General features: G+C 38.9%; 1 protein-coding gene across 1 annotated transcript in view; it reads left to right on the top strand.

The window, feature by feature from the left end:
* Positions 1-15,494, top strand: part of PCNX2 (pecanex 2) — a 156,177-nt gene that overhangs the window by 118,318 nt on the left and 22,365 nt on the right. The window contains exons 26-27 of the mRNA XM_051783458.1: positions 10,164-10,417; positions 14,783-15,016. Coding sequence (XP_051639418.1) covers positions 10,164-10,417; positions 14,783-15,016 — 488 coding nt within the window. The remainder of the gene's footprint in view (positions 1-10,163; positions 10,418-14,782; positions 15,017-15,494) is intronic.

Here is a 15,494-nt window from a genome sequence, read left to right as displayed (position 1 = left end):
GTAAAACCACAAAGCTTTTAAACCGCTTTTAAATTTTGCTCATGCTACACATGTTGGCTGCCTGGTTTTGTTGGTTGGATTTTTAACCTTTCAAAGATACCACTTTGCAACTGCAGGTGATGGGAGTTTTGCAATACTGGAATAAGCAGCTTCCCAGGCTCAAGGACTGAGCATCTAATGGGCAATGGTAGAGAAGAGTACAATCAACATGACTGTTCAACAAGGTTGAGTGTGAGAAAATACGTGACTGGCTCTCTGAAAGCACTTAGGCGTGGAAGGATTTGACTAGGAAATAACATGTGTGGGCTCCAGTCTCGACTCTGTGACAAGACTCTCTGTTGGATGTTGAATAGGTTGTGGTAAACACTTTCCTTCCTATATGGTGGGGATAAAGATAACACTCCCATGTCCTAAGCAGAGTTATGTAGAAAGAAAACAGTAGTAAATACCTAAAACAGCTTGGTATTGTAATACCTGAGGAGATGCTTATTCAGTACAAAGGCAAACTGTAAGAAAAAACAGCTGGAAAGGAAGATAAGAGAATTTGTTTATCAGCCTCATAATTTCTTGTTGTTGATGATGATGATGACTGTTGAGGGATACATGATCATCTATGTGTGGTTCTGAGGCTTGCTTCAATTTCTAGGACATCTGTGCAAGTATTACCTTCTCCTTGTGTGCCCCCAAGGTGAACAATGGTGCTGCTGTGTCAGAGATAGGTACTTGCATTCTACCTTCTGAAAATTATCTTTGCTGATCATCATTTTGTGTTAAAATAGATCACTGTAGGATTTGAAACAGACAGAAGAAAGAAATCTCACTCTCCCACTTAAATTATGTGAGTTTTTTGAGGTTTTTTTCCTTTATGCTGTTGTCCCCTACTGCTGGGTCTCTCTCTGTCATCACCATCCCAAAGCAGTTGAAGTAAATCTTGGAAACAGATGAAACAATATGAGCCACGTGCTAGCTGGATAAAAAGATCAGGGGCCAAGCAGACAGGCTTAATGAACTGGAAGTTGAACGGGGAACAACTGAATAGTTTTGTTGCAAAGTGGCTTGGGAAGACTTTCCTTGACTTCGAGCCAGAATCATTCACTGCCAATGAGTGCCATTTTGCATTTAGATCTGAGAGCAAAGCTCAAAAATTGCAGTGTGCCACCTGTCAAGGCATATCTATATTACCTAAAATCACAGTTTAAGTAGTTAAATGTATCTGAAAATTGACCTTTCCATGCAGATGGCCCAACACTGTTCAGTGTTAATTAACTGTAGTTAATAGTGGTTTTTACTTTGTGCGTAGATCCAATGTGTCTGCCGACCACAGCAGGTCCTTAAGTTCAGCTGGGACTGAGCTCCACAGCCTCTCATGTCTTTCATGGGTTGCTGCTTAGAGCCAGCTGAGTTCTCGTGAGGAATATCCTCTTTCCCAGTCTTTCTTGAAGTCCTCATGAGGAGGCTGGCATCCTGCAAAGAGCACCTCTTACCTGAATGTTCAGTGGGCCTGGTCAAGAGAGCGACAGCAAACTGTGAACAGGAAAGCACATATCAGTTACTGGAGGAGGAGGAGGAGAGGAGTGGGAAAATTGGGATCTCTTCTTGTCTTTGGTCCCTTATTCCACTCCTCCCTCTCCGGATGATGCTATTCCAAGAATAAGAGAAAATATGTAGTTATTTTTTGTGTCCTCTCCAACATGCTATGTAAGGAAGTTTTCTCCAGCATTCAGAATATTTTGTAGAGATGTTATGGGAAGAGAAACTAGGAGTGTGATTGTTGTTACCATGTTGCTTGGCCTGGAACAGAGAAGCTTTGTAGGGTTGAATGAAGGAATTGACCTTAGAAAAGAACAGCTCAAAGAAGTAGCATTTAACATACCAACTGAACCCCACTGCCAGAGAAACCACATGAATTACAAGCCTGCTTAAGGATAGAGTAGGAGAAACAAAGGAGCCCAGTGGGGAACCAGGCACAAGCCAGATGAGGTGGATCTGCCTGATGCAGGCTGTAATAAAAGCCTGATGGATGCCAAAATGTGAGTGGTCAGTGTGCCCAGTGGAGACTTGCTGAGGTGGTGTGTTGACACCAGAGGGTTGTTTGTGTCTCCAGGTAACCCATGAAGGCTGATGTGCTTTAGATAAACTATTCTGCAGAACCACCCTCTTCTTGTAAGCTTGTAAGACGTTTGGTTCTTGTGTCAACAGGAGCTGGGCTGCTCTGGTTGGGACCATTGGCCACAAGGGTGCCCAGGCACTCGGGCACTGAGTCTGAGTGAAAGGAGCCAGAGGGGCTGAACTGAACACAGAAGTTCCATAAGGGGAACCAAGGCTGTTCTAAGGAAGTTCTCTGAAAGCTGAGACTTAAACTCTTCCTTGCAAGGCATTCTTTGCTCCTTCCTTTGAGCAGGATTGCTGCCTGCATGGACAGGAACTAGAGCAAGCTTCCTCAAAGCAGCACCGAGAGCCATCCCCTGTGAGGACTAGGCACATTCTTCCCCATTTCAAATCTTGCAAATGGCTGGTGTGCAGTACGACTGAATACTGTAGGATTTTTTTTCTGCAGGAGTGGGAAAGAGTGTTTGGAACTGCCCTGGAAGAACCTGATGGTTTATAAAGTCAAATAGCAGTTGTTAAGCACAAGACTCATTTCCTCTGCTTTGGGCATCTTGCATTTCTATTTTTAGATGTCTGGTCGTGCACTGTTTTTACATAGGACCCTGATTCCTTTCATTGTACAGAATGGTTTCCCGCAAGGGGGAAAAAGGGCTAGAGGAGGAACTTGAAATCTGTAATTTCTGAGCTTTGGCTGCTTAACTTCAATTTCAAACAAGTAATTTTAATTGAGGGCCCTAAAAATCTGCTGTTCCTTAAATAGGAAATCTGTGTTTGCTTTGGAGACGAGTGAATCACAACAGTGCTCTCTGTGCCTGTTTTCTGTTCATAACTAAACCAAAGGCAATATTTGCATTGTGGAGATCTGGATTTTCCTACGGGTGTTTCTCATTGTGGTAGCTGAAAAGCTGTGCTGGCAGTACTGCTACAGTAGTGCCTGAAGAAGGGATCTTTCAGTCTTCTGAATTTAAGTGTACAGGGGCAGGATGTACTTACAGCCTCCTCCGTTTGCAGTCCAACCTAATAGAGAGTCTGCATTGTAAGTGACTGATCCAGATGCCTTTCCAGCTGTATGTAATAGAAGCATTTGTCTTAGCTTTTAAATGAAAAAACAAACCCAAACAAACCCCTGCAGGCAGGGTAAGAAGGTGCAGACTGAAAGAAGAGAGTCAGCAAAGCTGGAATTCCTTTCATCCATCTCTGGACTTGTTCATATTAAGCACCTTGTATGAATTAGTTCTTCACTCTCCTCTTCTATGGACAGGGAGGGGATGTGCCTCCGTTGTATCATTCATCCTGAGTGTAAAGCCAGGGGGAGGCTCAAGACCTCCAGGCATTGAGAGGAAATGCCTGAGTCCTCCTGCATGGAAAACAAAGAGAAGGTAGTAATGAGCTGAGAGGAGGGTAACGCTTCTGAGGAGCTGCAGGTTGGTGCAGGGGAATTGAGCTCTTCAGTAACGTAACTCTGCTGTCTGTGTTAGACCACAGCAGCATGCTAAAAGCAGCCTGCCAGAAGAAATACATAATGTATCATTTAATTTGAAAGGAAGAGATGGGGAAACCAACAATCAGGGAACAAGCAGAAAGAATGTCAAAATATATCTCTCGCATGAGTTCCCTGTAGAAAAAGGAAGATTTAAAATGTTTTCCTGTTTAGTCTGTGTGTCTGCAAAGTGTCTTTTGGAGAATATTCAGTTAGGCATTACATGTAATGCCTAATGTAATGAAGAAACTACTTACTGATGGTGTTGCTGAAGTCTTGAGGAGCTGTTTTCTAACTCATGCCCAGTATCCTTCAGTCTTGTAATGCACTTCTAAACCTCTGCTGCGATTTTTTTGTTACTGCATGTTGCACATGCAATATCCATGCTTCACTGGAACTTCATTAGATGGATCAAGGCAAGAAGCACAGGGCAGAGACAGATGTAATTGTATATAGTGGAAGGCAGCTGTGGCAGCAGTATGGCATCGCCTATGGGGCTTTCTCTGCATTCACTAGCTTAGTTCCCACGCAAAATGGGAAGCCAGTTTAGGACATACGCTTCAGACACAGTAATGATGTCTAAGAAATAAGGACAGTTACTCATTTCTGCAGCATATGTGTATGCTGCATAGTTTTATTAAAGTAGCAAATACATTACCAGTGCAAGGAATATTTATTGGTGTTTGATTTTTGTGTCTGAAGGCGCTGTAGCACTAGCAAGAATCGTTTTTTATTTAAAGAGTGATTGCAACTTTCATTTCTTTGTTCAAATCACTTCTTGCTGTTGGGAAATAAAAATGCCCACCTTCATGTCTTTCCTGAGACCACTCTTGAGGTATGTTCAATGTATGTACCAGACCATTAAAAGGTATTGATAAATTACAAAGAGTTCAGAGAAAAACAGCCATTTTAAACACATCCCTTGGGAGAGAAGGTTAAAACCCAAAAGTACAGTGTTTGTGGGAAAGAACAGAGAGACAGAATGCTTGGAAATACTAGAGGCATGGTCAGAAAGGATATAAAGGGATTTCTTTAATCTTGGTGATTTAATTGGGAAGAATGGCATGAAACAGGGAAGAGAATACCTTATGTTGAATGCAGGAAATCTGTGATATACAAGCCTTCCTAGGTGTACAGTGATGCTGCAATGGTGGAAGCTGTCTGTGAATTTCAAATAGGCCTTGAATAGTTTCTGTAACACGTACTAGAATAAATATTTCATGTCTTTTTCCCTTTCCTCCCTTCCACAATTTTATATGTATATATGGGTGCACTGGAGAAGACTTCTGGAAGGAAGAAAAATAGATGCACTGCAGTCTTTTTATTGAGAAAATGTCTTTGCCAGAAACAAAATATTGCATCTTGATTGCACTCCAAAAGATGTGACCTGAGAGGTTTTTGTGGTATTTCATAGCTGCAAGTTTAACAACCAACATCTTTGGAGAATGCTTTCTTCCACCTGGCCTTTCTTAATGTGTCTCTGTGGACCAAGGAAAGGAAAGGTTTCTGAGGAGAGAGGATGCCTGTTATAAGAGCAACTGATCTGGTTTGAAAACCACATTATTTTCCAGGCGTACAAGTACCTGAAACAGTTGAAAACCAAACCACAGTTTTATAACTAGCAGCTTTGATGTCTGAGGAATTGATACTCATTTTTAAATCTTGAGATTTTCCTTTGAAACAAGCTGAGACTATCAGAGCCTATAAATTACTGTTCTTAATCCCAGTTCCACAAGCAAAAAGAGCAGGAAGGAACCAAAAAAGTCACTAGTTTCCAGTATGTGTCTAGTTCTGGGGTTCATAAGTTTCCATTTGTGAGCTCAGTTCACTCCTCTTGGAAGTATTGGGTTTTTGTGTTTCTAGAACTACATCTGATGTGTATTTCAGGAGAGGATGGCCTTTCAATGGCTGTAATTATGCTCCCTGTGCTTCTTTTGCATCATAACTTGATGCTTATTAAGCTGCTATCCTGAGCAGAAAAAAAATGTTGGGTGAGCCTAATCCATCAGAATTTGGGAATACTCATGTTTGCTGCAGAGCTTGTTGGAGCAGAGTCATGTAATTCCACGGTAATGCATTTGTTTGTAAAATATTTGTGTGTGTGGTTTTGCCAAACAAATAGTGAGAAACCAGGCTTTTTTGTGGAGTTGTCTGTGAAGAGATCGCTGCAACAAAAGGAGTTACCCGGGGCTTCAGTCCTTCTTCGTGGCTCCCATTTCCATATCCAGCTCCATCTCTCAGACTTAACACCTAGTTACATTCCCTAGCCCAAAACTGGATATTGGGATCGCAGAGTTTAAAGTGCCTAGTGCAGGAGAGTGATTCATGATGATCTTAATGTCTGTGGGGTGAGGTTCGTGCAGGAGCCCTCGGAGCCCTTTCTGTGTACATTTGCACCAAAGTTGCTGATATGTCAGCAATCCTCAGTGCTCAAGCTATCACTGCCTTCAGCCACAATAATTAGTCCCCATTCTGGATGTGTTGTTAAACTTAAGTGTTTTATGGAAACTAAAACTGCTCCTAGAATTGTGTGGTTGTGTTACAGATTTTTCTCTCTGGTCCTTCAGAACTTGAAAAATGCTTTTCACTCACTGAGTTTTCAAAATTGAATTCAAAAGCACACACTATGGTTTCAGCCTTAAATTCTAGAAGGCTAGATGGTCATTCATTTAGGTGTATTTTATGTATCCTCTTGGAGCAAGATTACAGTCTTCAGTTTCAATTTTCCATTTCCATTTAGGTCAGATCACTCTGGCAGAGCGCAAGTCAGTCCTGAAATCCTGATGCGTCAGGAAAATACAAAGAGCTCCAAGTTCTCACCCTGGTTTTCTCCTCAGCTCACAAAGGCTGACCTTGCTTTATTCAGCTGGCACATGTTTTTTACACTGATGGATTTTTGGCAACCATCCAGTGTTAGATACTTTACAAATGAATTGATCTTATCTATACTAGTAAGGGTCAGAGTGAATGACTAAACTTCAGTGAAGTTCATGAGCTTAATTTCTTTCTACTGCAGAAAGAAATGTAAAAAAAGCATTCCCTCAGATTTAGAAATGACTAATTACCAGTGAAAACATTTCCCTGTATTTTAATATTTAATGGTACTACACTTAATTATATTGCAGAACTGAAGTGCACGTTCTGTTCCCTGCTCTTTGGTATTATGAATAATTCTCTCAGAGGTGCCTGAACTTGATAATTTTTGAGAAGCAATATAAAAAATTGTCATTTAAATCATCAGTTTATGACATATACGCAAAAGTTTAGGGTCATCCTTCTGTAAAAGATGTACACAAATGCTTAACTTCATTTAATGTGTCTTGTCCCTTCTGGCTCAATGCATGAAGCTGAGCGCATGCTCTTAGTCTCTGCGGTACCAGAGTCTAGAGTAATGAGCCAAAAAGGATTGATGTAGGCACTGGTAAATGAAATTTTTCAGTAAAATGCCAGTCTGAGATTGAAGTCCAGCCAGTGCATTATGGATTAAAGAGAGGCTTCATTAAAGGTGAGAGAAAATTACTGGCAGTCTTTCTAGAACTGACTGCAAAAACTGGGAGGGAACCAACATATACTTGAGCATCAAGCCTGAATGTTGTCTTTGCAGACTTGAGTCCCTTTACTAGATGTTGTTTGGAAATACTAATCAGCAGATGATGCTAGGAATGAGGATTTGGTGTTTTGTCAGAGCACTGGCCATGGCTCAGATTACACCTTTAAACTTAACAGGGATACCCCAGAAGCTCTGCAAGCAATAAAGACGCCAAATCCCCAAGGTGGTAGTACCCAAGTCCATCAAACAGCTTTTGTTAATCAAGTGCATGTTTGCCAGATGTTGAAGAGCACATTCTTTGGAATAAATCCGTAAAACAAACACATGAACTCGTTTCATTGGTTCGCAGAGCTTTTGTAATAACAGAGTCCCTTTTAAAATGTCTCTTGCTTCTGAGGTTCAACATTAATTGCACCCACTGTAGTATAATTTTAACTTTAGTTGATTAAAATTACCCAGCAAAGACGACTTAGAGACATTTTATCCTATTGAATTAGCTGAGAATGCAAATATTGTTCTGGCATTATCTTCTGTTTGTTATGCATGTGATGACAGTTTCCTTTAAACATTGAGGGTCTCTTGAATTTGCCTTTTATTTGCCTTTGAAGCCTCTTTAGGCCCTGTATTTTATAAAATATGTCTTCTAAGAAAAGTAGTAATTACAGAATCTGCAGTAATAATATTTGGTATTTATTAATAGAGGTAATACAGAGAACACATAGAAATAGCCATAGGAATAAAATGAGATATTTCCATATCAAAAGAAAAAAAATTATTTAAGAATAGGGTTTCACAGATTGAGCAAAGCCATCTTTGTTTCCTGAGGTTGTAAGGGGATCAGTGGCAGTTGTTCATTAGGCTTCTGTTTTTCATTTTTCATCAGTTATAAATATTTGGCAATACTTAATTTAGCACCTGGCATGAAGATTTATCTTCTCTTAAATTCAGTGTAATACTGAGAGACCTTTAAACTTTCAAAAATAAACATAACAGCAACAGTAACAGCACCAGCATGGAGTAGTTATTTTACTCCTGCCAGCAATGCACAAAGGAGTATGCTTTCCCTACTTCAGTTTTGAGTACGATGTCTTTTGACTTGACTTCACAGAAGCATTCGCTGACCCAGAGCAGTTCTTGGGTTTTTTGTTGTGGAGGAATTAAGTGTTAATTCATGTAGAAATATGTGAAATATGAAGCAGAAGCAGTCCAGTTCATGTCCAGTCCAACTGGAAATGTCAGCTTAATAGGTCATGTTTTGTACTTCGTGGCAGTGTTGAAAGGAAAGATGTTCATATCTGGGTGACCTGAAGGTATTTTATAATTTTTTGTATTGTTTATCCATGAAGTCTAAGGAGGAATGTGTATCAGTGTGTGAACAATACTGGGTTCACAGTATAAATTTTCATTCACAGCAAACTAAACAGAGATCACTGGAATATAGTGGATCTTTTCCCCCCATATCTTAAGATTACAACCCTGTTTTTTCTCACACATTTCCTACAGATTTTTCTGTTCTTTTTTCTTGTATGTTTTTGTTTGTTGCATACATTTTAGAAGGTGTACAGGCAAAAAAAGAGAAGGTGATAGGCAATACTTAAGCATATTTTGTTATATTTTCAAAGGTTTTTCTTAGTGAGGAGAAAGGGATATTCTGAATGCGTCTTCTGTTGGTACAAACTAAAGTTTACAGGTTGTTAACCAGATGGTTGTGATGGGACTAGGATAGACAGTCAAGGGCCCAGCAATTGTCATGCTCTATGGAAAGGCCTTTGGGATGCTGCTGTGCTCCATGCTCTCTTTTGGGGTGCTGGCAGTCTGCAGGGAGTTGGAGCTGGCATTGTATTCTTTCCTGGTCCAACGTTCAGGTGATGAACATAGCTAAATTCTTCTTCCATTTACAGTGACACAACAGGTCTTTGGGTCCTGGTAGGGAGGGAATTATAGCTGTTAAACTGCAGCACAGTGTCTAGCATCTTCCTCTCCTGTTGAGACTGTTTGGAAGCTGATGGGATCAGCAGTCCGTGGGGTGATACTCAAACTCTGGCAGAAGGCCTGTGCATGACATGTGTAACCTGCATCATAGGAGATGGCCTTGAAAGATGGTTTATGGACAAACTCTGCAACAGCCTACAGAGAGTAATTTTAAAAAGATGCAGAAATCATGAACATAAAGATCATGTATTTTGAGAGTACTGGGGGAGCACATGGCAGTCTGCCTCAGCTTTTACTAGTAGTGCCGTACATGGTATAGAAGCCACATTCCTAGATTTCAAATCCCCAAGGGCTCAGCTTGACCATCTAGTGTGTGCAGCACAAGCTAGAAATGCAGAGTCTGCATTATTGTTTCTGCATCTGCCTTATGATTTCTTTTTGAGGTAACATATTTTTTTTTAGAAAAATTTACTCTGATCTAAAGCCTGTGTAATAGACTAATTAGAAAGCTGCTCTCTTCTCAAGATGTACTGCCACTAGTGCTATTCATTAGAGATGTTTGATCCAGAGTAGCTTGTACTCCAGTGGGAGAGAACAACCCAGTAGATGTTATTTTTGGAACCTGCTTTCCAAGATAGTTTGCTAAAACCCAGATTTTACAAGTACTCTGACACACTGTAAAATCTTTCTTTGTGTTCTTAATGTTAGTTGAAGAAGCAGACTGAGACTTGGATCAATTTGCTTAATGTACCTTATGGAGCGAGACTCTTTAGTGTTGCTTCCTGGTGAGTTTTTATTAAGGCAGAAGCTGCAGTCTGTAGTTTAGCTCCGCTCAGAACCCAACGCTCAGAACATTAGATCAGGCCCTTTTGGCTTTTATTAGGTGATAGTAAATAAATAATGTACACCTCTTTATTTGCTGCTGCACATGGATCAATTAACACATCTAATTTGTTGCCGTGGCTCGCTCTTTTAGATTTTTGCTAAGTGCTTAAAGCCTTCAAACATACTTTGAATTTCAGCTTGGAAGAAGTCCTTTGTTTCCTCCTCCCCCAGTAACTGGCAGCATACTCTCTCTTTCTCACTGCCAAGGGACATACTGCCAGCAGAGAGAAGTGGAAGCTATAACAGAAGGAGATGAAGACAACGAAGGCTGCTGCTGTTGTAAGCCTGGGCACTTGCCTCACTTGTTATCATGTAATGCAGCCTTTAACCTGCGGTGGCTGACATGGGAAATAACACGAACCCAGTACATCCTAGAAGGATACAGCATCATTGATAACAACGCTGCAACAATGCTGCAAGTGTTCGATCTGCGGAGAATACTTATCAGATACTATATCAAGGTAAACACTTCGGTAAAGTGTACATTATTCCTAGGCAGATTTGTCAAATAGAAGAAATGCTGGCTGTCTACAGAAGAAAGAGCATTTGAAATTTTTGGCTTTATGTTTATTCATCTGCACAACACTCTGGCAGGTGGACAGACTCGATGTTAGATCATAGAACCATAGAATCATTTGGGTTAATCTTTAAGTTCTTCTAGTTCCAATCCCTCTGCCATGGGCAGGGACACCTTCCACTAGAATAGGGATAATAAATCCATATCTCCCTTTGCTAAATTTAGTTCTGATCACTTACAGTTACTACAGAAAATCTCAGGTATGCTTCAGCAGAAATCAAGGTGAGTGAACAACCTCTGGTGATAAAGTCAGAGGAAGCGTTCTTACTTTTGTTGTTGCATTCTAAAAAAACTTCATTGACAGTTTGTTATTTCTTCTTGCCTTGGCTTTTCCACTGCTCTTTTGTTCTGGGAAAAAAAAAAAAGAGATTAACAAGCATAAAGTTCTTGGGAAACATATGAAGAGCTATTTCTCAAATGCACTTTTTTAGTAGTGCAAACTCCCTCCTTACCTTCTGTTTTACATACGTAGCACAACACATTTGAAGTTGGTTTATTCCACTGATTAAACAGCAGTTCATTTACATCACTTCTATGGTTGCACTGTTATTAAGACTACAATAACCACACAGATACTAATTTGTCGAAATAATTGAACCTTATAATCTAGCAAGACATCTTCATCCTCTGCCAAAACAATTCCCAGTCCATCAAATGAAGAATTTGTTGAGCTTTATAGTCTTCTACTGAAACAGCAAGAGCCAAATGCTGCTTCCTATGCCACTGGTATTGCCACAAAGCCAGTTACTAAAGCTCCCAACCATCCCTGACATCTCCTTTCTGCTTATATCTCTGCAATTGTATCAATCTGTCAACCTCAGAGAGAGACCCGTTGTAAATAAGTTAATCACCATTTTTTGCAAATGAGCCAATGTAGTAAAAAGCAAGCTCATTACCTTACAAAACTGCTTTGATCATGCAGTTGATTACTTTGTAAAATGCAGACTGAGATTTCATAAATAATTTTCGAGGCAGTACAGCCTGGTAACCAGCCTGCTTGTTTAATTAACTAATTAGAAACAAAACTGCATGTGAGCATGATTTTTTCATTTTATAAGTGGGTTCTGTGGCTATAAATTAATTTAAAGCAAGGTATATAAGGTAAAAGAACCCAAACAAAAAAAAAAAAACAACCCTTCTTTAAACTGCAAATGAGTATGTTGCTACTATTGCTTTGCTTTACTTTAAAAGGTAACCTGAATAACTGGAACATAAACTGATGCAAACTGACATATGACTCAGCTTTTGATGGTGAATGAGATTGAAAAAAATCCCAGTCTAAGCTGCAGTCAAAAGAGCATCTTATTAATTTACAGCAGTGAAGAACTGTGCTTTGTAAACTGGAACTTTTTTTGTACCTTTAAATCAGTTAATATATAGAGGACTTGTGGAAAGTGTGAGGTTCATCACATGGGAAGTAAAACTTAACTGAAAGGTAGTTTAGGGCTTCTAGTTCTGGACACACCTGAGAAGCAGCTGACAAAGGTAAGATGGCTTAGACAAACTTTCATGTGATACAGGTGTGGTTAGCTGATCCTGTTTTGAGTAATAGGGATGTGGGTTAAATGATCTCCACACGACTGAGGTGTGGCTGTGGCTCCATCTCCACCATATGAAGATTTTATGTTTGGCTCCCAAGGTGTGAAAATTGAATCTCTTCTGCTTGGATTTAGTCGAGCCAGTACTATAACACTGCACTGACAGATCTGCGTTCTCAGAAAGGTGTTGATCCTTTAGTCTACTTCTCTTCTAAGGGAAGGATGAACAGAAGATAATAACAAAAGATAATAATAACCTGTTGGCAACTTCAATAGTAGCCTGGGCTGGGGCTCCTTCAGTAAAGGAAGAGTGAGCTGAGGAGATCTTTTCTTTAGAATGACACTCCCCAAAAGGAAATTATATGGAGATTGTCTTCTCCTATTCTTAAATTAATTAGTTTCTTCCATCAACAGGAGCTTTAAAAAGATTTGGTAAATTCCTTAGTACAGCCTTGGAAGGTGAGAAGATTGTTATGTATCAAATCAGCTTTTGTCCTCTTTCTTTAATGCTTGCCTGCAAACAAACAGTATTAGAAGCAGAGGTGAGAATTCATTACTTTCCCAGCTCTTTCTTATGGGGGAATCTTGAGTAAGACCCTATGCAGTTTCACTGTGAACATTTTAAAGCCCTGACACTTCCTTTTTATTGGTGTAGGAAACTAATTGTAAGAAGAACTACAGATAATGCAGTATTCGGGTCACATCCTTATCACAAACTCTGAAAACACTTAGGCTGGAGTTTCTGCAGGAACTGCACTTCCATTGCACTGAGCATTTGGGGTGTTCCTGGTTTATTCTCTGTAGCTTACAATATTGTAAATATTATTTCTGAATTGTAATGTAGCTGAGGATGTACTTGTGCTCAAAACATATCTTGGAAGAGTTACCAAGAGCAAACTTTAATTAGGTGACAGAAGTTTTTACTGTTTCTGTGTCTGATTGCGAGTCTGATTTTTTCCCCAGCTGAGTTGGCTTCTTTGTAAACACAGATGAGAATAATAAAAAAAACAAACTCTATCTTGAAAATCAATGGAGAAAATGTATGCTTTGTTTTAGCTCTTCTATCCTTCAAGAATAATTACCATATCGGTCTTTTAAACAATGAGTTGCACTGAGCATCTTATTCCTAAGTCATATTTATTTCATTTGCAGTTTCATTGACAGCTGAGAAATATTTCTTCTTATAAAAGGATTTTTATTCTCCACAAATAAAGTGGGTCAGCTCCTGTAGCCCTTCTGCATATGTTTTGAAATAATTTCCTGCCCAGCTACTGTGATATTTTTCCCTTGTGCCTCCTCCATCTCTTCTCAATATATTCTTATTTAAACATCTTTTAGTATTCAAGAAGTCTGTATTTGCTGAGTGCTGTATTTTCAGCTCCTATTGTTTCTGCATGAATCTTTTCTAAAGAGTGTATTTTCTCCACATGCCAAGAAATTAAAGGTCCATCCTCAGTCTGTATCTGTCTGACTTGTCTTTTTCCTCTGAAGCTTAATTCTCCTCTTACTTGTATATTTTTTGTACAATTTGAAAGATAAACTGTGGAGAGCATCTGGGTGTTTTAAAAGGGCTGGTAGTGGTTCTGCCCTTTGTAATCCATCCTTTTTTCATTTTATATATTTATTTGCTTAGTAGTGTTTCCATTGACTGTGTAAAGTAGAACTACATCCTCTTCGTTTGTGTACACTTGCTCCTTGTTTGCTTTGGAACCCAATTCTAAATTAATATATTAATACTATACTCATAAAACATTAAAATGGGACTTTCCAGTTCATGGAAAGCATTGGAACTTCTTCTTAAGCTTCATATTCTTTTGAAAATATGCTTTAAGTTTTGTTTGGATAGATTTTTTTTAATTACTATTTTCTTTATTAATATTTTAATGTCTCCAGACACAGTGGTTAGAAGAACTTAGAAACTCAGGTACAGATATGAGATACCAGTGTTGCTGCCTTCTAATATTTATGCATTTGATAAAAGAGCTCCTGCTGAGTGCTGTTCCTCCTTCAGTGCTTTAAGTAAACTCAATTATATCAGTTATCAGCTTCTTAAACTGACATGTAAGAAAAAATCCATTATTCTTTACCAGCTGCATTGACAAATAACAAAACTGGTGCTACTGAAAGCCAAAAGAAAACAGCAATCAAAACAGGGCATTTCAGACCTGTGTCATACACATCTGTGACATCTTACCTTTATGGTTAAATCATGGTGGGGCTGTTTTTGTTAAAGAATTAGGAAAGCTTCATCACCATAAAACAGTAAGTCCATTGAGGAAAAAAGAGCCCTATTTTGAGCATATGATTGTCTACTACTGTTTTTTCAAAATATGCCTAAACTGTTATCAATATTGCCTTCTTGGCGATAGACTCTAGAACCCCACTAGTATTCTTTAATTAACATGTTTGAATGCTAGAACTCTCTATTCCTATAATTGTATTAATTTTCCTGTAAGTTAGAAGAGTATTAAAAATATTACTTCTTTTTCTGTCTGCTATTTAGATATCAATTATTATCATCTTTCTAACTTGAACACTTTTGTGAAGCAATGATACCAAGCAGTAAAAAATAGGAAAAATATGTACCATTATATTCAGTTAATGTGGCCCTATTTGATTTAGGATCACATTTGATTTATTCTCTTCTGTGTAAAATGTATCTGCTTTAATCAGAGATGAGAGTGACTAATGTTTGCACATTTTGTCAACAGAGTATAATATACTTTACAGCAAGTTCTCCCAAAATCCTTGACTGGATAAAAGATGAATCCATCCAAAAGATACTACAGCCTTATGCGAAGTGGCATTATATTGAACGTGACCTTGCAATGTTTAACGTTAACATAGATGAAGATTATGTTCCGTGTCTCCAAGGAATAACGAGAGCTAGTTTCTGCAGTGTTTATCTGGACTGGATTCAGTTCTGTGCTAGAAAAAGAGTAGAGGTAAGAATCTTTTTTTTTTTAGTAGTAGTAGTAGTAGTAGTTTTAATTCTTGGAATAGAAGTTAAATGATGCATAGTTACTCTTTTGCTTGCTCAGGATTAGTAGAATAAAATTTATTTAAGCTTTTACATTTAAAATAAAAGGAAAATATACGTTTTGTGGAATGAAAAAAACCCATATTTTGGAGACTACCTTTGTGCAGAAGCTAGAGTTTTAAGGAGTGGTAGTCTTTGAATATGGAACCATTTCCTTATTTTGCACGCTTCCAGCAAGGTTAATATTTTGTCAGTTCTAGAAAGCATGGATATATCCATTGCTTGCAGAAGTACTGCTAAAGCTGGCTCCATTCAGGCAATGTCATTAGAGAATTACTGTTTCTTCAGTGTTGCCAGTGATTGGGTACATTTGCCAAACATTTGTGATGTCTGTGTATCCTTTTCGAACATTTGCTTATATTTGGGTACAGTTATAGAAAGAT

Source organism: Manacus candei, unplaced genomic scaffold, assembly GCF_025592945.1.
Source record: "Manacus candei isolate 608988 ecotype Guabito, Panama unplaced genomic scaffold, ASM2559294v1 h1tg000017l, whole genome shotgun sequence".
NCBI classification, from domain to species: Eukaryota; Metazoa; Chordata; class Aves; order Passeriformes; family Pipridae; genus Manacus; species Manacus candei.
Note: the sequence above shows the minus strand (reverse complement) of the source record. Positions and strands in the feature narration are given on the sequence as shown.